Raw genomic sequence first — 24,341 nt, forward strand, 5'->3', positions numbered from 1 at the left:
GAGCCTCGAGGCGTTTATATCCGTCCTGAATATAGCCTGTTGTGCTCCGTTTGAAGAGCTGCTGTGTGTATGAACGTGGAGATGATGATGTTGTTGGGGAGGTGCTGAACTCGTGGCTGAGGGTCATGGTTGGGAAAGGAGGCTATTTTAACTTTCAGATGGGACAAAGCTCCCCTCTCCTTCAGACCCACACATGACTGAGTAGCCTGCAGGTCTGTTCCACTCTCTGATTTCTCTTTTACTTTAAAACATAATGAAAGAGGAGATTCTTCTGTTCAGAATGGCTGCTGCCCACCGCCATTGGCCTCCTGTAGTGTGAGGAAATGCCTATCAGCCACTGATATATCAAAAAAAAGAAGAAACAAACGTCATATCGGTGCCAACCATTTGACAACAGATAGGGGATTAGTATCAGAAATCATAGCTCATGTTCATACTATCAACTAATATTATTTAAGTGAGATATAACATTTTATTATCATCGAATGATTTATTTATTTAAGCCTCATGCCCTACATGCCTCCTCCTACCTCCTGAAATCCCGTGCCACATATTTATTTCCTGACATGAAAAACTGGGGGAACACCGTCACCTGTCTACGGTTCAGAGGGTAGAAAGCAGCCCTCCAATGACATCTTGTTCTCTGTGTGGTGCTTTATCCTTTGACGTGAATCTGTGTAGAAATAGAAGACTGCACGAGGAGAACAATATCATTTGAGGCAGCCTCTGTCTGGGGAGTCGGCGGGTTTTTAGGACCCTCTTCTCCCCTGATCAGTAAACAGGGAACCATTTACCCCCCTCATCTGTCACGTTTCTCTTCTCACAGAGAAAAAGTACAGCTCTCCATTTTCACCTGTGCACCCTGAAATTCATCCTCCCATCCCTGTATACTCTTATCTATCACATATCAGTCCCCATATCCTATCTCCATTTTCACCTTAAAAGCACCGTACTGTATATATATTATGATTATACCAATTTTTTTTTACTGTGAATGTTTTTGTGCTGCACCCCCATCCTATTTGGTAGTTTATTGGTTGCTCTCATGTGGAATGTTTGTGCTGAGCCAATCGAATGTTGTGTTTACATTAAAGCCACACTTTTCCTAACTACTCCTGCATTTGTCGTCTGAGTCTGATTACACAAACAAAGAAGAAGGTGAGAGGGTTGATGACGAGCTGTGACACTGCAGTGCAAAAGTTTAAATACACGCTGACCCGCTTTTATCAATGAAGAGACTGAAGGTTAGACCAGGAAATTAGGCTGAACATTATGAGAATGGACCACTTTTTATGCTTCATTGCCTGGTGAACACAGCTTTGTATTTAGTGTCAGAAACACGTATAAAAGATTGGGAGCAGGTCCTCCGTGGCAATAGGGCAGCACTTCGTGAAATGTGGCGGATGGCAGGGATCAGAGGCGTTTTCACAGCGGCTCTCAATTTATTAGGTTAAAAGTGTTCCATCATCACAGACAAGGAGCTATTCATATATTGAATGACTAGGCTGGATCAGCTGTCTGACCTGCTTCTGTCAGTTTAATGGGTAGGATGTTCATTACTGCTCTGTTTCACTGACAGCCGCAGAGCGCCGGTCCTCAGTCCCAGTGTGTCCTCGTTTCTCACAGATAGTTACAGGTTAAAATGTTGGAACTCCCAGTGTGACACATTTACACTTTTTAATTACACATTATACAGAATATTCTCAGATCATTCATATTAAACAGTTCAGCGTGTCCGCCCTGTAACCGTAAACCAAGTCCCTAAAAGCTGAGCTGGAAATCTGATGCAGACTGACATCAGCCAGGTGTTGAGTCTGGAGACCCACTATGAGCAATGTGCACTTTTGTTCCAGTCAGAAGGAAATCCCCGGCCATTTGCCTGCATCCTGCCCACATCCATTTACAGAAACGTGGATTAAACCTGGATTGAGCTCTTTAGTGAAAAGCATCACAAGGTGAGTATGCATGGCAGTCGCTGATAAACAGCGAGCTGGTTCCTGAGTTACAGCCGCAGCCTCTTGATGTCTTCACTTCTGAAGTCGATACGCAGCGCCAGAACCTGACGCACCTCCGCTGGGGTCAGCCGCCATGTCAGGGGGCCCGAGTTTGGGCCCCAGTAATCCAAGATCTCAGTTACCTGTAGTAGAAAAATGTACATTATGAGGCTGTGTACACCAAGAAGTACAAAGAGAAATACCACACAGTAAGTATTTATAACAAAATACTTAGCTATAATGTGTTACACTACTAGTTATTATATCACTGGATTATCATTATTATGAATTATTATCATTGATTTATAAATGTGTCATCATCATTTTACTGTAGTAGTTTACATGTGGGAGCAGTTTTGCAACAAAGGTTTGACTTAATACAGCAAAATTGTAATTTCCTGGTCAGCATCTATAGATCCCAAAACTACCTGGATGCCCAATTTTAATGTGTAGTTTTTAGAGGTGAAGCTAATTTTACTATTGAAATCATGTCAGTAGTTATGTTATAACAATGCATCATATTTTCTAGAATCATCACAGTTTTTGTATACAAAATCTTAAATCGGTCTAGTAGCTGTGAGATAAATGTGATGTAAAAACAAATGTCATAATTTCTAATTGAAATGTAGTGGAATAGAAGTAAAAAGTATTATAAAATGGCTTCAGATTCCATTGAATAAATGTACTTGGTTACAGGCTACCCATGGTGTAAACTGCTATAAATATTCCAAGTGCTATATCGTAGGCAACTGGATTTGTTTCAGTTTCTTCTAAGCCTCTTGGATGTGAGGTAAAACGTCTTCAAGAAACTGAAACAAATCCAGTTGCTTACAATATAGCACTTAGAATTACCATGACCTGGATGACTGAGAACCTTCATCAACATGCTATAAATATTAAGATAGAAACATAAAATGAGCTTTCATACTAATTATACTAATTACTATATTCTGTATATGTGTGTAGGTTGATCTAAATTACCCGCTCCAAGTTAAGGATGGTGGCCATTTGTGTGAGGCGAGCAAACTTATCCCTGATGGTCCAGGTGGTCACGGTGGTGAGGTACGCCACCAGAGACCGGAGCTCTTTATCAAACTGCAGCCCTCCGAGCTGCAACAAAAAGATCAGAAACAGAGAATAGGCGAGACGTTGTATAAGAATTCATTTGGAGGCTTCCTGTAAGGAGCTCAAAATAGGAGGATGCTATCGTGCAAAGAGGAAGCAACATCTCCTGCAGGCCTTTCTGGACTCATTAATAAATCATGGCTTGAGGCTTTTCACCACATGTGTGTCAGAGATGTGATGTGATGTGATGCGCAGGGCACCCGGTGCCACCTTGTGGCCGAGCCCAGCTCCTCACCCTGCTGAATGAGCATTTGAGGACAGTCTTCTCCATTTCAATCGATATCAGGCTGGTCATCAGGCTGGTCAGTGTGTCATAGATGACAGGAGAGAGGGCCGTCTGGTGAGAAGGCAGGGAGAAGTTTAAAAAAAAAAAAAAAAAAAGTTTAAACACATGAATTAAATTCATTAATATTTGGAGTGATGGCTGAAATGTTGCTCAGACAAGATACCTTGAACTCTGCCATGAGCTGCTCCAAGTTAATGATGAGCTGCTGCACCCAGGGATCATTAGCTTCATAATCATTAAACTCTTCCTGTGAGGAACAAAGGCAGTTACAGCAACGTGTCTCATGACCTCTGATTTATTTCTGGTCATTGTTCTGACACCATTACCTCTTCTATGTTGTGTGAGATGGACAGGAAGCTGCTGATCCAGGGTTTGACTTGAGGCTTTATGGCTGTTGTGTTCAGCTCAGTCAGTCCCTCCTGTGAAATAAAATCACATCCGAGTGTGAAACCTTTACCAAAAAAGGGTCCTATTTACAGACACTTACAAGACCCTGGATACATGTCTCCTATGACCTCACTCATCTTTACTCTCTTTATAATGATGAAACACCGTTGAGTGAGTAAATATCTCAATAAAATTTGCAATTATTTATGAAAAAATAATACCAGCAACTTTCCCATTGAATAAATACATAAGACATGGTTTCTCTCTGCTATTGAAACTGCTCTGTCATAATAATCCTTTAAAAGCACACAGACAGAATTATTCCCTGTTGCTGAGTGCCTACTGTATATATGTAAATACACAACTCTCAGCTGAAGAGCAATGATCAACATATGCATGTGTCTCAGACCTGTAAGAGATCCTTGAACTTTGTGGACGTGTTGACGAGGTCAGACAAACAGCTTTCAATCTTGGCTTGCTCGCCAGAGCCGGCGCCTTGACTGAACAACTTGGAGCAGTCGTTCTGCAGAAAGAAATACAAGAATTTAAAAAAACGAGAAACGAGGTAAACTATAAACAATGAGAGGAGATTCAAAGATGTGAATCTTACCTCAAGGTTCCTCTTTAGAGTCGTGATATTCTCACTGCACACCTCCACGTTATTCAGAGTCACCTGATACAGAATGAAAAGAGTGAATGAAGGATTTTTACAGCTGATGTGATTCAGCATGATTCAGTCTTATTCCGTTATTCTGTCAAGGTCAAACTGGCAGATGTGCAACCCAATCACCAGAATAAATACTGGTAAATCTACTTTTCTGTTAACCTACGGATATGTTCAAACATTTCTTTATGATATGTTTCTTTAGGTTCAATGTAAAAAATGTTATCTTGTGCCAATGCAGTCCTTATGCTCTGGTTAGATTTAAGCCCAAAAACGCTTGGTTGAGGTCAGGAAAAGATCAACTTTTGGCTTAAAATACAGATCTTGGTTGCTACAAACACAGCCATGTCCAAACTTCCCATCAAAAATGAAATTTTATTGTCAACACAAACACAGCTGAAAACTGTCCCCTGGTCTACTTAAAAACATCTAGTGTTATAATAATGAAAATTCACCACAGTCAAGTTATTGTGAGTATTTTCATGATTTCACAATTTATTGGCCCATTCCTTCTGCCAACATTTTATCCTGGTGACAGGGCTGAGATATAAAACCTTTAAGTATTTCTTTGATTCCAATTTAACTTTTGACAAGCGGGTTGAAAGGTTTTTGAAGTAGTGCTTCCTTCAGCTAAGAGCCATTTTAAAAATTAAAGCATGACTTAATTTAGAGGGGGGTTATTCATGCATTTGATTCCTCACTTAAATCACTGCTGATCATTTTTAAGCAAGCCTCAAACCAAAAACTTCAATGTTTATTTTTGGCATAGTCTAGCCAGCAATCTGATACTGTCTGAGAGTGAGGCAGGGATATGTGTGTATGTGTGCGTGTGTCTATTACCAGAAAAGCAGCCTTGGCGTTCTCAGCACTCTCGATACCCAGTGTGTTGAACTTGCCCTGCTGTAAGCTGCTCTGCATCAGACTGACCGCGCTGCTGACGCCACGCTGGATGTCCTGCAGGGTCGTAGCTGGGAAGCCCTGCCGCAGTTTATTATACAGCACCTCCCTGACAGGTGACGAGAGGAAGGGGCACATGGACACGAGACGTGAAAAGTGTAAACAACAAGAAGTACTGAAAGTGTGAACTGAAAAGAGAAAGAATGAGTACCTGAAGTCAGACTCCAGCACAGAGTTGGCGTGGTTGATCATGGCACAGAGGCAGTCGATGCTGGAGCTGGATAAAGCTCTACTGATGCACTTCTTCACAATGTAGAAACAGTCGTCCACCATGCTGGAGGTCAGCTGACCCTTTTCATATGTATCCATAGTAACAGCCTGAGGAGAAAATTCAGCTAATTTAGAGGTAATTGAATATAATACAGTGCTATAAACACATGTTCAATGACTTCAACAGCATTGATAACTGTTCAGTATCTTATTTGCAAGGTATCTATCATATATTTAAATCTGTTCTCAAGGAAGGCCACGCTTGTTTCATTTTACATGTACTTGGAAAAGATGTAAACTAATTTGATGTAAGTTTATATTTGCATGAAGCTTTTAAAACATTAGTTGTTATTACACGACAGGAGGTCAATAATTTGATGACAAATCTCAACTAAGCAAAGTCCGTTCATTGATGAAGAATGTGGTATGTGGTCGAAAGCCCTGTAAAAGCTAGTAAGTGAATTGAAAAATTCCTCCACCAACTTATCATTGTGCTCCTCAAACATAGCCACACTCATGATAAAGAAACATCTGAATTGATGCAGAAAAAACAGAAATATAATTTTTTTTAATTTAATAAAAAATTGCATTACTACATTACCCACAATGCAATTCTAGCTGCTGTAGTTTGGTCAAAGATTCGAGTCCATTATGCTAACAGTGGCTAATGTCACCTCGAGTTCATAGCCTCAAACTGAGATGAGGAGTGGTCTACAGAGGTTTTTATTTTCAAACTTGTAGTCTGCAGCCCCAACTGACGCCGACTCACGTGACATCACTTGAGTCAATTGATCTCCCTCTGGAGACACAAAAGCTTTTCCCAAGTACGCAGAAGTACGCCCCAACTCTGATATTCAAAATTGGTAGAGTTCTCAAAAACTGTAAAATAAAAATACTTCAGAAAACAGAGTAATTTACCTTGTTGACAGACTCTCTCATGTAGTACTCTTCCATTGGAACGTAGTAACCAATCAGCTCCTGCATCGTCCTGCTCAGCATGCAGTGTTTCAGTAGCTTCTCCACGTTCTGCTGATGCTCTGTTCAAAAAATTAGGAAAAACAAACACAATCACAAATTCAGAATTCAGATGACTGATTTCAGCTCTACATTCTCAAAAAGGCATCAGTGTACTGTATACATCAGCACACGTTAACATTAAACCACCTTGTGTGACGCTCTGAGCATCCCCGACTTCAAAGTCGGCCAGCATGCGCCGACGTAAAAAGCGCAGGTAGAGCTCGGCCCGTGCATTCATCAGGGTTACTTCTGTCAGTACAGGGTCCAACTCCCTGTTTATGTGAGACAGATGTTATAAACAAAAACACCACAGAGACAAATATGGAGGAGGAGCAGGACGCTGCTGAGACAAACACAAATACCTGGGCTCGATCCGCTCCCCTGGCACGCTCTTCATCATGCTGCTCTGGACAATCTGAAACTGAAGGAGGATAAAAGTTCACAGTGTGTACAGGTACGCAGTAAAATCAATCATGCAGCTCAGATGTCATACACACCTTGTTGTGGTATCCTCTCTGCTGGATGAACTTGTCGACTATTTTCTGGGCCTGTTGGTCACACTCCTGCTGCAGGTGAGTGATGAGTGTGTACAGATGGCCCGGACCGTAATACGTCTCTACAATCACCAGATGAGTCTCGATGACAAGAGCAATACCTGTAAACACACACCAACATGCTAGTGGAGTCAGCTCCAAGGAAATAAAGGAAAATGTTTGCAGGCAGAGGATCAGGCCTGTTATCTCACCTTCCAGCAGCAGCGTCAGAGTGTCTGCAAACACCAGCGGAGCTCTCTTCTCGCCCAGGTCTCCTCCCGTAGCAAGGACCAAGTTCTCCTCAGCTTTGGAGGCAAGCTGTGTGAGAATATGTGAGATGGGACATAAAAAATGAGACCAACATATCTTTGATTATTTCTGATCAAAAAACAAAGATGATTAATGAGATATTTATTCATAATCTCATGTTTTTGACAACCGTATCTTATCAGATTCACTCACAGTTCCATCTGTTTTTGTTTAATGAGAAGGTTGTACAACTAATTTTAGCATCAGGAAGTTATCAGTTTCATAGAATTTACAAGCAACATACAATAAGGAGAGCATTTTATTTTTACCAAAGTAAATAAAACGAAGCCCTCACAAAGGATGTGCAATTAATAGAATCAGTTTGTTCAATAGAAAACTGCATTTGGATCCAGATTTTTCATAAAAATACACATTTTGATAAACATTCAAGGACTACATGTGCCAAAATTATTTTTATCCAACAGAAAATAGATGTTAAGATGTTAACAAAATGCACAATGTAAAGAAATTCCTGTAACAGTATTACTGAGATGTTACTTGACTATGTTTCAGTCATAAATTTGAGGTTACAAAGTGTTTAAAAATGTAATACATAAGGTGTAAGGTAACATTGTTAACCCCGCCATGGAGGTTTTCAGAAATTAGAACCAACATGGCTGCAGAGGAAGAGCATACAGCTCCAAAATAACATTATTGTACACGTGGTCCAAGAGTCACACGTGGTTGTCTTTCATTTGTTTTTGTTTTTATTTATGTACAATGTTTGTTAACATTTTACATGGACAACAGTGAGACATTTTCATTAATTCTATATAATGTCAGCACATTTCTGTTGTGCTCACGTGTTTGGGACTGCTTATCAGTGGAGACTAGCTTGAGAAACTTTAACAATGAATGGTAGATGTATGTTCTGAAACGGTTATGTCTTTTATTATCTTGTAGTTTTCACAGTGTGTGCTGAAGGAACAGAAAGAGAGAGCTTAATTAAAAACCTGTATGATGTGTGCCCAATCTTTCATGGGACTGGTGTAACTACATGCACCATAAATGACTGCTCAATGGTCCACAGCCTATCTTTCCACCAAAAGTACTCGCAGATATCCTCGTACAAAAACAACACTGACCTGACTGCAGAGATACTGTCCAAAGCGTGCAAGGCCCTGCTGGTGGAGGCCCAACAGAGGGAAGATCTTGAAAAACCTTTCCACTTGTGCGAGGTCGACTGCTGCGACAGCTTCATCCAGCTTCTCAGCAACGATGACCTTCAGTTTCTGCTCGGCCTCCTGAAGCATTACCAGACTGGCATCCACAGCACTACCTGAGCAGACATGATGCATCGACAAGCTTAGACGTACAGTACATAGTTCCTATTTTGCAGCTGATTTACTGCTACTTTCACTGCAGTGACAAAAGTATAAAATCTTTTGGTGGATCACAGTGGTAAAATGTTTGGTGCTTTTCCACTATGCTTGCCAATCTTTTATGAATAACTACAATCATATAATAATCCGACACATTTGATCTCAACATCGTGCAAAAAAAAAAAAAAATTCAAATCAAATCAGACTACAGTACTTATTCTCTGCAGCATAAGACTGCATACTGAGCAATACACTATGACAGAGAACTGGAGGCCTCGTACTTTCTTCTCCCTGCCTGCTCAGCTCAATAACCGACTGGTCCAGAGAGAGGTATCGATGGATGTGGGCAGCAGCCTGTTCATAATCTTCATTACGTAGAGCTGTCTGGACACCGTCCGTGCAGAACTTCAGATCGAGGATGTCGTCAGCGCGCTGGATGACATTATACAACCGTGTCTACAAAAAGGGAAAACAAGATATACACTATGAGATCAGTGTGATCAATTGCAACATTGTTGAAATAGACACAACCTGAAATGATCAGAACATGTCAGCAACAGTTAAAAATTATACGTTTTGCAGAGGTGTTTTTGGCATTGTGTCAAAATGATTTAATCTATTATATAAATGCACATACATGATGCTGTATCCGTTATAGATATATTACGTGTGAGTTTTTACCTTTGCAAGGTCCAACTGTCTGACTTTGCGGCTGACGTTTTCAGCCAGGCTACAGGTGAACGAGATCATGCCTGACAGCTGACTGGCGTCTCCTCCGATCAACTGTAGGTTGGGCCTGTAAGAGACGGAGACAGTTCACAGAACACAGACTGCTGTGATTGGGACTCAAATAAATGCTGAGCTTTTGATACTACACTAATCTGCTCAAGCTGTACCCCATCCTCTGCAGTGCCAGCATCTTTGTGTGAATGGCGCCCTCCTGTCCCACCAGTCTGTCCAGCTCAGCCTCCGCTTCTTTCTGCATCAGATGAAAAAACAATACATGTAGGGTGAGCTGAATAACATTATTGCATTAGTATGGCTATTACAGGACTCTGTATCATTTTTAATTTGGGCTTTTGGAGCCTTAGTACATATGTTTCTTGCTCTATCTAATACACTTTTCAGGATTTTCCTGGATAATAATTTACTCTTACTTTACTTGTTGTGGTTGATGACACATTGCGTGGATAAAAACCCACCATGTGAACATGCCATTACCATTTACTTTGCACGAATGGCCCATGAATTACCATTTTTCTTTGATCCCACTGCTACATTTCTTCATTTGATTGAGTAATTGTGTTTGTGATACTGAAAGTGTGGTGATCTACTCACACTGTCAGTCAGAGAGTCCTATCTTTTAATTTTAAGTCTCAGAACAGATATTCATAATTGCTGAACTGAGAGCTGAAAGAGACTGTGAAGAGGAAGCAGTTATATCTGAGTGACATTTCTAGATTCTGAAAGGGGGTTGAAGAAATCCCAACTCAGAATTTTGATATTTCCATTATTAATGAGGTAATTATACAAACAAGTGAATAAACAAACTGTTCTCAGAGGAAAATAAGGTCCCCAGAACACTGTTTGAAGCTAGAAAGGTGGCAGGGTCCGCCACATATAAACAAAGTAAAACAGTGGGTAACAGTAAAAGAGTTGTTTATTTTGTGTGTTTTGGCATAAAATCAGTAAATGTTTTTCAATGTCTTCCCCAAAACTACATAGTGCACCTTTAATAAAAATGACACAAGAGTTAATTACAAAAAGACCTCAACATGAGACACATCCTTAATGGCAGCAGGGGGACGTTATACATCTTCAGGATACCATGCTGTCCAACACCCTCAGACAGACTTTATAGAGTCAAAATCCTGACAAGCAGAGTCAGTTTTATCACTTTCATCACTGATCACTTATTAATATTTGTGTTAGCTAGGTGTTGTGGACTGTTTTGTTCCCTGGCAACTCAGATGCTAACGTTACCCCTGTTTACCACGTATACTGGAGACTAGCAAACGGTAAACAAAAGCTCTAGCATGATCTGAAAGTCATTAATGTAATAGCTTTATTATTCTTGTGTTAATTTGGTCATATGTTATCAAAGTGGAGCTCTTTCCCTCAGTAGTGTTTTGGACCAGCAGCGTCCCGGAAGTTAAATGGAGGACGTGTCGACGTCAAACAAACCGCCGTTAACAGCCGTTTCTACTGACCTCCTGCACGCAGAGCTGCTGATAAACTTTCTCCAGGTCCTCCAGCTCCGTCAGGGCCGAGATGGTCTCCATGCTCACAGAGGACACTGAGCCAGAGTCGCATCTTTTCGCTGCCAAGGGTCCACTGTCAGCCATCTTCCGACACGGACAGGATTCAGCAGCCACGTCATACGATGCGATATTTTCCCCGGGTTTAGCCTGTCAGGCAGCGCCTCTGCGCAAGAAAATGCCGCTTTCAGAGAAGACAGGATGCTCCCTCTTCTTAAAATTGGGTGAACATATCTCTCAGCACGTCCGTAACGTTTTACTTAACCACCTATAACATAAACCGACAGACTGCTGTTTAATTATGGCGAGGCTGTCTGTGGCTGCACAAGAGCTCAACCTGAGAAGTCAAACTCTGGACAAAATAACACGGCTTACTACGCATGCGTGGTTGTGCATTCTTGTACTAGACAGTGGAGTTGAGTTCAGCCTATATACAAAAATCATCATCATTATTTTATTCAAAATATAATCTTTTTAATGTAATTTCCTACAATGTTCCTTTAAACTTGATAATCTCATAAGGCTTCATTGGAGTATAAAAGCATTTTGACCAAAAATAAAACTGTAAAATCTATATTGGTTTTCGCTTTTATTTGATCCCTTCCAACATTACATCTTTCCTAAATGTGCTGTTTCAACAAAAAAGGTCTAATAATGAAAATATGATGGTCTCAAGATGGCTTTTTGTTCTGAGTTCAAAAACCTAAAAAAAAAACAACTTGGCCAACTTTGACTAATTCAGCATTCATGTCATCTTACCAGCAAATCTGATGCTGCTCTTAAAAAGATTTTTCAAGTCTCTACATGGGCACTCTATTTAAATCTCAAGATAAATTCAATTTAATAAACAGGATAACACCACTTGTTAGTGACATGATGTATTGTGGTAGAAAAAAAAGCAAAACTGATTTGGCAGATAATTTCAGGCCCTCACAGTAACCAGAGTAAACAAATATTTTCACATGTTGTAACTACAAGGTAGCCTCTGATATTGATAAGTCAAACCCCTGGCAATAATAATTGTTTTTGTCTCTGGGTGAGGTCACATTTAGACTAATTCGATGCCAGAATGATGTTGGAACATTACACAATAAATGGAAAATGTTAACAAAAACAAAGGAGAGAAAACAGCCATAAAGAAAAACAAATCAACTGTCCATAGATTTTTTGCAAAATAAATTTTACTAAAGGGAGAATTTACATTTTTACATCATCATGTGTTAGAATTTGTGTCAAAGCATTTACAGGAAACCTAAAATCGGTGATAACACGACACTCTTGTTGTCATGTAGTAACAGAATCAACTTGCTGCTCGCTGGTAAACGAAAGTAGTTCTTCTCTTTCCTGCTGAAGCTCTTCCCATTTCTTCTGCAGCTCTGCTTTCTCCTTCTGCAGCTCATCTTTCTGTCTGTTCAAGTCTTTGGCTTCATCCTGCTGTGCTTTCCTCAATGACTCGATTTGCTCCCTCTCTGCAGCTGCCTCCCTGGCATTCACTGCACGCAGCTTCTCCAGCAGCTCCCTCTGATGCTCCAGAGCCCGCGCCTCCTCCCTCTGCGTTCTCCTCATAGACTCTATCAGCTCCCGCTCCCTCCTGAACAGACGCCTTTCTCCTTCAGACGCTTGCGAAACTTTTGCCGCACCTGTAAGACAAAAGGTGGAGAAGGCCTCATGTTTATTCTCACTATAATCTTGTATACAGCTGGTAGGAACCACTAAATGAAGCCATGTATTTACATTAATGTTCACAGTTACTTCTTTTTGAGTTGGAGTATAAAGGAAATTTACAGGGGATGATCATATGACATTTTGTTCTGTTTTTCAGCAAGATCCATTTACCTGAAAATGTTCTCTTCTCTATCGCCCCAACAGTCTCTGGTGGTGTCGATGTGTCACCGCTAGCGTTTGAGCCCTGTGATGAGTATGACTGTGGTGGGTTCAGCCCGTCGGCCACTAGCTGAGAAAGCAGCTCCGGGTGTCTCTTTGACATGTGCTGATGCAGTTGTCTGGTGCTGCCTCCTTTAAAGTATTTTAACTTCTTCATGCATATGCGGCAACGAGCTGCGGACAAACTGTCCAAGTGCTCGTAGTGTCTCCAGATCAAAGTGCGTTTATGTCTAACAGGGCGGCCATCAGTTGCCTCTTCACGTGTTATTCGTTCTGTTGGATCTCCTTGTGCATCTTCCAGGATGCCATTAAGAGCAGAGTTTAAGTCAGCGTGATTCACTGGGGTAAGGGAGTCTTCGTCCTCCAGTGCCACTTCCACTAAAATATGAAGATAACAGAGCTATAATGATAACTAACAAGACATTATTGACTGTGCTGTTATGATATTATGATGTATTGATACCTGAATAATTGTTCAAGTTAGAAAAATGTAAGAAATTAGTTAAAAGATCACATACACACACAGCAGTGATTTATACGACATTACCTGAAAATGATCTCTCTGGTGGTGTCGCTGTGCCACCTTTAGTGTATGACCCCAATGCTGAGTTCTTCTCATCGGCCACTAGCTGAGAGAAGACCTTCGGGTGTTTCGTCGATATGTGCCGACGCAGGTTGCTGGTGCTGCTACCTTCAGAGCACTGTAGCTTCCGCATGCAAATGCAGCAAAGAGCAGCTGCCAGACTGTCCAACTGCTTGTAGTGTCTCCAAATCAAGCTCCGTCTACGTCCTACAGGGCGGTCATCAGCCGCCTCTTCACGTGTTATTTGTTCTGCTGGACCTTTTTGTGCAGCTTCCAGGATGCCATTAATAGCAGAGTCAGCATCATTCCCCGTGGTAGGGGAGTCAGAGTCTCCGTCCTCCAGGGCCACTTCTACTAAATATGAGAAAAAACAAAGTCATAATGACAGCTACAAGTATCAATTCATTACTGATTTGTGATATTGTGATATTTTTAAGAATGTCATTCATTTTTCAGTGTGTTAAATGTCTAGAAATTGGTTAAAATAAATAAATATGCGAGGTAAATACCTTGATCCATTATTAAAATGTATCTAAAAAACAATTATTTCAGTCAGCACTATAATAATAACCTGCTATATTACTACATTCTTCATTAGAAGTGAGATGAAAAAGACGAGTTACAAAGCTGAATGCAATCGAAAGCCGTTTGACTACTCCCCTCTGTGAACTGACATTTAATACAGTACCTTTGATAGACTAGTTTAATTTACCACAAACTGAGTGTCATTAACGTAATTTCCATTTTAAAGCAACAATTATGAAAGTAATGTAATGTGTCATAATTAGAGATGGGCGATGTGTCCTTAAAATAATATTGGGGTATTTTCAGAGTGTACTGCTATAACTAAATTATATCTCAATATTTTGAAATCTTCAAAAAAGCACTTCATAAATAATAGGACAGGCAACAAAATCAAATAATCACTATTTTTAAAATTATTTTTTATTTTTTTAACCAGATACCTCGGTACTGTATGATGCTTGATGATGCTTACACAAATATTAACACAATGAGTGGGTAAAGTGCAAGTAGCAGAACAAGTGGAAGAGTCTGTAAAGTTCAGAAAATGACACCACTTTACTTTAAGTGATGCTGCTTTTAAAACCAGGAAAAGACAATATTTATGTCACATCTCAATATTATAATCCAAAATACAAGCTGATATTTAGTCTCATATAGAGTCGAAGCCATTTTCACCACATTTTGACCTGTCTGAGCAAGACGAGCAGGTGTAAACAAAAGCATGAATGATGTCTGGGTCGGTCTTGAACTAACCATACCGGAGCAGAAGTGCTCACTGTCCGTCTCCATGTCTTCGGCACCGTTGCTGAAGGCAGCTTCAGCCACACGACCCTTCATTTCCTTCACCTCGGCGGGGTGTTTGGCTCGTAGATGTCTCAGCATGTTGGTGGTGCTGCCCCGCTCTTGTTTGACCATGTAGTCCCGGCAGAGCAGACACCGGACCTTCTCAGAGTCGATGGTTTCGAAGAAGTCCCACGCGACGCTCCGTCTCCTGCCGAGCATCGTTGTTGACTCCGGGTCGTCAACACGCGACATGATGATAGTTACCTGCAGTCATTAGCGTTAGCTGTTGTTGTTAGCAGTTTAGTACACTTCACCCACAATGCATGGCTGCTGCCGAACGCAACGTCATATCCGGGGCGGGTCAACCGTGTCATAATTCACGAATCTTGAATAAAATAAAATAAAAAATACAAAAAATACAATAATAATAATACATTTACGTTACTACAAAAACTATGCAGAGCTTATGGTAGGGCAACTTAACTGCCACAAGGGGGAGACAAATGCTCCATACTCCAGCTTTAAATACTATTTCCTTGAGTATTTCTATTTTCTGCTGCTTTATACTTCCACTCCACCACATTTTGGAGGCAAATATTGTACTTTTTAATCCACTACATTTGCAGACTACATGTTGCATCAGAAGCAAGCTTTTGATTCATTGATTTTTTTTTTTAAAAAACCCATCAATTCCAATAATCAGAAATATACTGATTATTGTGTCTGCTAATTAGTATAACCATATATACATGTAAATACATGTATAACTTACTATTACTTGTACTTTTGAAACATACATTTATTGACAGAAAATTACTTTTGATACTAAGTACATTTATTATCAGATACTTATCATATCAGACTTTTATTCAAGTACTACCGGCAATGAGTGACTTTCATGTTAACCAAAGTAATATTTTACCATGATATCTTTACTTTTACTCTAGTATGACTTTTGGGTACGTGTTATAACACTGCTAGTTAAGTTGCAGATTGTATGCTGCTTCATCAGAGCTAAAGCAGAAATATGAAATAATGGATTATATTAAAAATGTTAAAATTGTGTGAACAGTATTACTGTAATATCTGAGTCTGTTTTTCTATTATCTAAAGACAAAACTGGCAAATACAGGTAGGTTTTTTTTTTTTTAACAGAATCGAACTGAAGTGTGACGACGGACACTGGATGAATACAATTGTTTTTATTAAAGGAAATGTCTGTCAGGCAGATAAACAGATCAGTTCCCAACTTAAATGCAACACATTGTGCTCAAAAAGCCATATTATCAATTAAAACAACACTAAATCTAAACAATTTAAATATTACAGCTTTAAACAGAAATTCACAGGCTGAAAACACAAACACTGAACAGAATAAACGATGGGAAACTTTCTCCACAAGACATAAATAAATACAAAAAGTCTTCCTCATACACACAAATGTTAAATTCATTTTTGCAGCGAGCTGGCTGGCACAAGCACCACACTGCATATTAATTATGTGGCATTTTAGCAGTTATCAGTGCAAAAACCCCAAAACACCTCTTAACAAGATGGTGAAAACTCAGTTGGAATGTATTTTAATATTCTGCAAGCAAGTATGATGTGTTTTATGAAGAAACTTGATGTAAACTTGATGAATTGTTTTTGTAAAGCACTGCTGGGATAGCGTGAGGTAAGCGTGTAAGGTGTATGTATCCTTGTCTGCTGGAAACTGTGATATACAAACACAATTTTATTTTTTCCCAATACAATCCTGCGTGTGTCATGAACAGACCGATCAAATCAAACCAGCACACTGCTTCTGTCAACACCTCCTGTCTCAGCATTAAGAGCGGTGCAGGTGAATATTATTTAGGATATGCAGCAGTACTGAGATGCAGTGAGTGACTACAACCACAACCTGTTTACACTTCCTTCTCTTGGTCTGAGTTAGAGAGGTACACATTTATACTCTCACACAAGTCAAATCCAGTGATTGTACTTAATGATAAAAATTAGTAAGGTTTCACTCTCTGGATTTGAAAATCTGTAATAATTTTAAATGCATAGGTTGCATGAAAAAAATCTTGTAAAAACAAATAAAATTACTTCAATGGTTAGCACATGTAAACAAACTCTTCACACACATTTTAAACTCATTTAGTTGTCAAATACCCTCAGGCTTTGTATCGACTTTTATCAGACACCAATCTGTAATAATTGTAGGACAAGCCTGTTTGTGCCAATATAAGATTTAATGCGATACTCCACCTAAAGTTAATCCTTTGAGCATCACCCTGTGTAAACTTGACAGGTGGCTGTTAGAAATAAGTAGTTTCCTTCTTCACAGTCAGTGTCTATGGTTAAAATTATTTATTGGTGGCAAGTTTTAACAGTGGAAACCAATAACAAACATCACTATAAACACCTCTCTGAGGGACATTCCACATGTCCTATGCCAGCGTTTTCCAAATATATTCATAAAAAGCCTGCGGCTGTGTGGTGCTATCACCCACATCAAAGGTTCTTGGAGTAGCGTACTTATTTGGATGAAATATATTTTAATCACATGATGATCGAACACAGTGAGAATATGGATGAAGGAAGAAGGAAACTAAAAACTTCTTACACTTGTCTAGCCTGCATGGTGCGAGTAATAATCAAAAAAGACTTAAGATAAGATGTATCACTTTGATGTTTGAGCATTTTGTGGGGCGATGCTACAAATTAGTCTTAATTCTACATAGCTTATTTTACTCAATCCCTGGTATTTTATGTTTGTCATAGCATGCCATGACACAACACCGCCTCCACTTTTCAAATGTCTGCTTATCATTATACAAAAATTAAAAAATAAAATAAAACTAAACTCTGCACAGCTCCATTAGTCTTATTTTAACACAACAGAGATTGACCTCCACTGAACCGTCATTTGAATCCTGCCAGTCACCACACTGTGAACAGTGAAAGTGTTTTGTTAGTCAAATCATCCTCATGCTTTTATATTCACATTCATGTCTGAGGTAAACACTTCCTTTCAGAATAAGGTGCTACTGCTGGAATAAATTACCACCAAAATACATCAACATTGAAATGTTATGTACAATAGAGATTAAAATGTTTTCTCCTATTGGACTGTACACTTACAGCTGGTTTATAATCTGAGCATAATCACAAAATTTAGGGGTTGGAGAAAATTGTGAAGGACCCAACTATTAACTTACTGATAAAGTACAAAAACTTTGTGGTTCTCTATAACAGGTCCTGACCCAAAACTGGTTCATGGCAAACACTTTAAACACTGATGGTCTGATGACTTAACTGCTAAAAGATGAATTATTCAAAATGATCTGGCAAACCTCAGGAAAAGCTGTGCTCTTTTCCTATAGCAAGGATAAGGTATAAGCTTATTTGATCTATCTCCAACTATCAATAAAATACAATAACCTACATACATGTTCCTAAATACACAGAAATGTATCCAGAGAAACTGCTTAAAATGAGGATAAAGACAATGGTCACACATCCACTGAAAGGCTGTTTTTTAGACTCCCAGTAATTTATCTCTTTTCCAATATTTGACATAGGTGTGGTGCCTTACTGACAGGTGACCTCGATCAACCTTATTTAGCAGGAAACTTGCAGTCATGACTTCAGGCTTCAGTGAGAATTAGGACTACATTTTAGCATGGTACAGGGAATAAACATGTCAACAGGGCAAAGACACGCTAAAATACACTACGCTACTATAATATCTTCTGTTGAGAATCGGAATAATGGAGCTGTGGTTAACATGTTAAGTGTAAAAACTAATTAAAACTTTGAGGGTATAAACATCCACAACAAAGTCATGTTTTCGAAACCAAAATATTCTGCTCAAATTGAGACAGAATGTAAAAAAAATGCAAAAAGTAGTCATGGGTAAAGTAAACTGCCTCAGCAGCGGAATTAAAGGACAAACATTCAGAGCCCAGTTCTGTCAGACACATGAAGTAGTTGCACTGGGTGTATAAATAGATTCAGTTCTTATTTCTTTGCAGAGCCTCACACAGGTTGTGATTCGGATCTGGCTCCTGACTCATGATCTCAACACACTCCCATTCTCCACTACAGCTGGACCGTTTCACCGCCTCGACCACCGTCTGTACGTACAAACCATCTTCAAACGTAGATGCTATGGCAACCGGTCCTCGCGCCCACGACCTGCGCTCCTCGTGAGCCTGAAAAGACTGTCTCAGTGCCTTTACCATGGAGCTCAGCCCCTGCAGGTGAGGCAGGGGCATGTCTTTCACCTCTGGCCCCACCCATCCACTGTCACCTAGCAACAGCTCCTCACCTGTGCTCCCATTGCGTTGCCCATACAGTTCTGTTCCCCTGGCAACCAGTCTCCCAGTGGATCCAACTACCATGACCTCGTGCACGAATGACCCTGGCATGTTGAAATTCAGGGTCACAGTGCAACACACACCACCGGAGCTCGACCCAGCTCCACCCATCAACATCTGGAAGAAACAAAAATCATCGCTGGTGACGCGGCGGATGCCTCGGATCAAACCATTTTGTTGCACAAAGGTCCGCAATAAGCCGTGAACACGTTGGGCCCGTGCACTGGTTAGGTAACTCAAAAGGTCAATAATGGCGGAGCCGACGGTGTGCAGACCGCCTCCGCCCATCAGCTCCTCACATGTCCAGCCGTACGACTGATCCAGGAGACTGGGGCCATAAACTCGGACATCACACACCTGCATCTCGCCAACATACCCCTCCACCAGCAGCTGGCGCATTGCAACAAAAGCTGGCAGGAAGCGCAGGGTATTACCCATAATGCTGAGCAGCTGGGGGTAGTATCTGGCGGCAGTCACCATCTTGAATGAATCCACAGCAGTTGCAGCTTTCTCACACACAACATTCTTACCTATACCTGCAGAGAGAAAGGCAGGGGTTATTTTTATGTAGATAAAACTGAATTAAATAGAGTAAACTCAATAATAATAAAAAATCTAAATTTCAAAGATACAATCTTGCAAATCTCTACCTCTCACATTAAACCCTGTTGTGAGTTTTGGCTATCTTGTATTGCAACAGCAATTAAAAGGATAACAGTTGATTTTTTTCTTTGAATTGTGCTTTTTTTTTTGATGGTGACGCTTGTGAGCATCATGTTCACAAGAAACTTGATGTTACCTTGAATTTTAAAAATAAATAAATAACACTAACATGGTAGAATGTGATACCATAGATAAGCAAATGTGGTTTGAAATTTCAATCAATTTTCAAAATCAATTTTCATACCATGGTATACATTGAAACCGATATAATCGCTGCAACTCTCAGCAAGTTGCTACCTACATTTTAATCAATCAGGGCAGACAACATTTTTAGAAACAGTTCTCAGAATAACCCTAAACAATTCAACAGCATCCCAAACCAACTTGCAGCGTCCAAAATGACCATAACGTTGATTCAATGCCTACTAAAACAAGATTTATAATTGCTATATTAGACTGCATTTGTTTTAGCTAGTTGTACCTATAAAAATGCCAACTGAGTGTATATCAAATATGATTTGAAGACTCAGGGTGGACTTGGTGTCTCAGCGCTCAGACCCACTGTGGACTTGATTGCCTTAGATGGCATTACTGCCCAGCTGCTGGAGTTTGGTATGAATAAACAAAAAGTCAACATTCTCCTGCAGCCACATGTGATAACACAGAGGATGTGCATGGTTTTTATAGATGGAGATTGGTGGCCTTCAGTCCCCCTTGGAAGCAGTGCCAGGGATTAAGTCCTTTGGCGGGGACACACTCAGGAAGTTTCAACTAAAACAGGAAGCTGAGGTCAACACTCAGGAATTCCATCAGATACAGTAAGTTAACGTTATAGATCTGCTGATACGACAGTGTGTGGATTATGTTTGCTTCAGGGCGTTAATAAGTGATGTGAGATGTGGGGATTTTGTAGGTTTTGTCTATAGTTTAGTTTTGGGCTTTTTTCCATCAAATTACTGTGTTCCTTGTGGTCATGGCTATGATTATCATTAATCACATCTCAAGCATAAATAAACCTTGTGAAATACGTTACAGGAGTAGAAGGACTACTGTCATTACAGTCACAAAAAATTCAAATCTGTCCCAGAGCTGACCTGCCACGCCCAGCTAGCAAATTTGTATAACTCAGCTGTAAATACAGTGCAAGTGAAAACAGGATTGCAAGACCTGAACCTGCTGTTTAGGAGGAAAACTGATCTTATTTGAGTGTCATCTCTCACATGAACCCAAAAAATTCTGAAATGTAAAGAATTATATAAAAAAAAAAAAACCCAGTTTTTAAATGTTTTAAATATCCACCAATACTCTCTTTTTTCACAGCAAGGCTGTATGTTTTTAGCTTGTAATGGAGTGACTGCATGTATTATATGTAGGCTCAACTTACCCAGTGCTTTGACAGCAATCTGCCTCGTCATTGAGGGTGGAATATAGATGCAAACAAGGTCAACATCTTGGTGCAGCAGGACATCATCAGATCGGCTGGTGTGAAATGGGATGCCAAGCTCTTTTGCCAAGCAGCACGCTTCCTCTTCACTTCGCCCCCAGAGTGCATGAACCTCGAAGCCTTCAGCTTTCAACAACGGGACCAGCACTCGGGCTGTGCTCCCCGTGCCAAACACACCAACTCCTGGCAACATGTCAGTGCCACTCACTGGGACCTTACGTGTTAACCATGGCCAGCCTCACAAACATCCCAACAGCCTATGATTCACAAGTCTGTCAAGGGCTTTTCTGTGTGGAGAGCTTACGGTACCTGTAAAAATAAAAGAACAGACTAAAGAACATTTCTTAATGGATTTTAGGCCGTTTCCATATATTACTTCAACTTAAGATGGCAAATAATGACCATGTACATAAGAGCACTCATCATATATCAGCAAAACTGTTAAATAAGTTCAGATGAACCCTTTACTGTGATGCAGGACGAAAGATCAGACATTAAACCATGTTATCTATATCAAAATCTGATCTGTGAGCTCTAATGACTGCACCAACAGAGAGGACAAACAAGTCCAATGGAGGCCTAGACTGGTTTTTCTTATCATCGGTCTGTGACAGCTACTCGCATTGTGTCCTGCTACATAGTTAACATGCCATTCCTCAGATGTTCCACACCCAGCAAAAGTCAACGTCATCTCTACCTCTGAAACAAGTGCAATTTATGTTCATTGTGTGACTTATTAAAATACTTATTTAATGGCATTTATGTACAAGAACTTTCACACAGAACAGCTGGATTTATCTAATAACATCAAAAGACATTCATCCTTGACTCAGTGCCACTTGCTCACCTGAGGCTCTACCAAACTCTCCACTCACCTTTTATGACCTCCTAATCAAACTTTTATGGACTTGTAACTGTTGATTTCAGTCATCTATGTAATTGTAGCACCTGCACATAGTATTATTTACTTTTGAAAAGGAGGGTGGTTTGAGCAGCTCTTTATTGGCTGGGCTCTGATGAGGATGTGCAAAAATAAAACATAAAAATGTCACATTATCATATAATTTATATATATATTTATGAGAGGATATGAGTAGAGCTGGCTGGAGCTGACACTGTGCCTCACTGACCTCCCAGTAGTCACGACTGTCCAGCAACTATGTGCCTGTGCACCTGCATTACCTGTGTAACCCTCGAAAGATAATCTCTCTCTTTTTCACACTACATCACCTCGGTGCTCAAATATACACTGTGACCAAACATACATTAACCATGCGAAGAGCAGATGAAGCCCCACTCTCTCTGAAAAGTAGCCGTGCTGTGCTGTGTTGCTCCCGGCTGGTCAGATAACAAAGCCATGCATCTCAATATTATCGCTGTCGAGGTTAATATTAGTGAGGCATTAGCCATACTTTTTAAGACACCACAAACTAGCGGAGGTGGCCACTACTTTGACTATTATAGGCGGGTGTGCTCCGGATAGCTAAGGTTCACACCACACACTAAAGCTAGCTAGACTTGGTTATTGATAATGTAGCTAGCACGTTAGCTAGCCGGCCAGACAGTCGCAAAGCGAACTCAAAAAGCTCCCAATATACGTCGGTACTTTACAGAGTTAATATACAAAGTTAAATTGATCAAACGGTCTTTAACCTTGGTATAAAAAATAACCCATAATAAAATGTACCATTAACTACCTGCTGAGTTTACGAGGACAACATCGACAGCGGTTGAAGGTGCTCCGCCGGGCGCTGCCCAGTTGCTAATGGTTACTTCAGTAGCAACGACAGGACTGTGGGGAGAGACGGAGATGCTAACTGAGGCTGGAGATGTGTCACCAGCGGCGGATAGACTATGGGGTACATCGATACCTTTAGCTAGCTAGACGAGCTAAAAAAAGGCTTTTTCAGCACGCGTGTGAGCACCAAAACTCGCCTAGAATCGTTCCTGTGAAACATGTTATTTTGCAGACAAAAAGGTGGGTCATTAAAAAATAATTTTGATAATTTGTGCCCCTGGGGCAAGTGCGTTCTTTAGTCGAGCATCGTGTTTTCCCATGATTCAGTGCGTTGCTTGTAACGTTGTAACTCCTCCAAATTACTCCGTGTAAACATTTTTTGTCCTCTGTCTAAGGCATTTGATTCATTAAAACACAATTTTAATGAGGTTTGGTTTTATTATGTGATTGTGTGACGCCTACATTGTCACCAGTGTTGCTCAGGTGACTTTTTTGTCATGAGATGGAGCAAATGAAAGTTTCTGTATTGTTTTGTGGGTCTCAGTTAATTGAGTTTGAAAAGTGCGTCTTGTCTGAGGAACTGTAAGACAGATTGAAGCTCTCTCTGAGGCCAGTCACAACCTTGATTGCGAAGTTAATACAGTATAATTTTCCATATTGTACCTTTTACCAGGCCATGCCGGGAGACGATGAATTCTCCAAAGAGATTAAAAATTCACTGAATCCCAGTGTAAGAGATCAGGACTCCAATAAGGACCGTCAGCACCATGAGAAATGGTACCGCAGTGCATGAAACTCTGTGCCAAACCACTCCGCTCGCAGCACAGACTTGTTTCAACAAACCCTAAGAATGCTCCCACATTTCTTTTTAGTGTTACATTCAAAGACGAGCCAAAAGTATGACAGTGTCGGTCCTTTTTCGGCCTACAGTCCAAACTTCTTCTGAACTTTCTCTCCATTACTGTCATCTGATGACAGAGGAAAATGTAGGGCAACACCACTGCTATTTATGAACAGAGATGTCAACCTGCAGGAAAAACATGCCGATATGGAGAAATATATGTCTTTGAATAGTTCTTTGACTTTTTCCATTTTTCTTTTTTTTTTCTACACTGAACATTTTACTGAACTCTTCTGTATTTATATTATGGCTCATCTGTGATCATGTTAACTGATTCTTTGGAGGAATCTACACTGAGCGCCCTGCAAGATGAGTATATGTACGAGATGAGGGTGGACAGAAAAATGAAGCGACAGTAGCAAACTACTCTCAGATAAAATAGTAATTAAGA

The 24,341-nt window shown here is 40.3% G+C and overlaps 3 protein-coding genes across 4 annotated transcripts; all 3 read right to left on the reverse strand.

Annotated features, from left to right (window-relative positions):
- Nucleotides 1-1,422: 1,422 nt before the first annotated feature.
- On the reverse strand, nt 1,423-11,168 carry cog4 (component of oligomeric golgi complex 4). Its single transcript, XM_073465033.1, has 19 exons — nt 11,015-11,168; nt 9,701-9,783; nt 9,486-9,600; nt 9,086-9,260; nt 8,568-8,761; nt 7,386-7,491; nt 7,138-7,295; nt 7,003-7,061; nt 6,788-6,912; nt 6,542-6,660; nt 5,565-5,731; nt 5,297-5,462; nt 4,403-4,465; nt 4,202-4,315; nt 3,732-3,824; nt 3,569-3,652; nt 3,355-3,456; nt 2,976-3,104; nt 1,423-2,137 (listed from the first exon to the last, which is right to left on the reverse strand). Exons 1-19 carry the CDS (start codon nt 11,147-11,149, stop codon nt 2,003-2,005), a joined length of 2,322 nt encoding a protein of 773 aa, XP_073321134.1. The 5' UTR covers nt 11,150-11,168; the 3' UTR covers nt 1,423-2,002.
- Nucleotides 11,169-11,905: 737 nt separating this feature from the next.
- Nucleotides 11,906-15,115, reverse strand: LOC140994836 (uncharacterized). Of its 2 annotated transcripts, none has more exons than XM_073464648.1 (4): nt 14,813-15,115; nt 13,494-13,880; nt 12,899-13,324; nt 11,906-12,702 (listed from the first exon to the last, which is right to left on the reverse strand). In XM_073464648.1, the coding sequence occupies exons 1-4, from the start codon at nt 15,087-15,089 to the stop codon at nt 12,347-12,349; spliced, it is 1,446 nt and encodes a 481-aa protein (XP_073320749.1). In that variant the 5' UTR covers nt 15,090-15,115; the 3' UTR covers nt 11,906-12,346. The 2 variants fall into 2 exon arrangements, with proteins under 2 accessions (XP_073320749.1, XP_073320748.1); XM_073464647.1 differs by having other exon boundaries at nt 11,907-12,702; nt 13,494-13,883.
- Nucleotides 15,116-16,024: 909 nt separating this feature from the next.
- On the reverse strand, nt 16,025-23,051 carry gfod2 (glucose-fructose oxidoreductase domain containing 2). Its single transcript, XM_073463752.1, has 3 exons — nt 23,009-23,051; nt 21,252-21,620; nt 16,025-19,740 (listed from the first exon to the last, which is right to left on the reverse strand). The coding sequence occupies exons 2-3, from the start codon at nt 21,502-21,504 to the stop codon at nt 18,839-18,841; spliced, it is 1,155 nt and encodes a 384-aa protein (XP_073319853.1). The 5' UTR covers nt 21,505-21,620; nt 23,009-23,051; the 3' UTR covers nt 16,025-18,838.
- Between the last annotated feature and the right edge of the window lie 1,290 nt (nt 23,052-24,341).

Source organism: Pagrus major, chromosome 4 (assembly GCF_040436345.1).
Source record: "Pagrus major chromosome 4, Pma_NU_1.0".
In the NCBI taxonomy this organism is placed as follows: Eukaryota; Metazoa; Chordata; class Actinopteri; order Spariformes; family Sparidae; genus Pagrus; species Pagrus major.

Excerpts from the sequence above, each read along its gene's own strand:
- cog4 (XM_073465033.1), bottom strand. The coding sequence starts at position 11,149 with ATGGCTGACAGTGGACCCTTGGCAGCGAAAAGATGCGACTCTGGCTCA. Across the intron at positions 3,825-4,201 it reads AGTTCAAGGATCTCTTACAG|GAGGGACTGACTGAGCTGAA; the intron begins GTCTGAGACACA and ends TTTATTTCACAG. Across the intron at positions 2,138-2,975 it reads CCATCCTTAACTTGGAGCGG|GTAACTGAGATCTTGGATTA; the intron begins GTAATTTAGATC and ends TTTCTACTACAG.
- LOC140994836 (XM_073464647.1), bottom strand. The coding sequence starts at position 15,089 with ATGTCGCGTGTTGACGACCCGGAGTCAACAACGATGCTCGGCAGGAGA. Across the intron at positions 13,884-14,812 it reads CAGTGAGCACTTCTGCTCCG|TAGAAGTGGCCCTGGAGGAC; the intron begins GTATGGTTAGTT and ends TCTCATATTTAG. Across the intron at positions 12,703-12,898 it reads AGAGAAGAGAACATTTTCAG|GTGCGGCAAAAGTTTCGCAA; the intron begins GTAAATGGATCT and ends TTTGTCTTACAG.
- gfod2 (XM_073463752.1), bottom strand. The coding sequence starts at position 21,504 with ATGTTGCCAGGAGTTGGTGTGTTTGGCACGGGGAGCACAGCCCGAGTG. Across the intron at positions 19,741-21,251 it reads GATTGCTGTCAAAGCACTGG|GTATAGGTAAGAATGTTGTG; the intron begins GTAAGTTGAGCC and ends TTCTCTCTGCAG.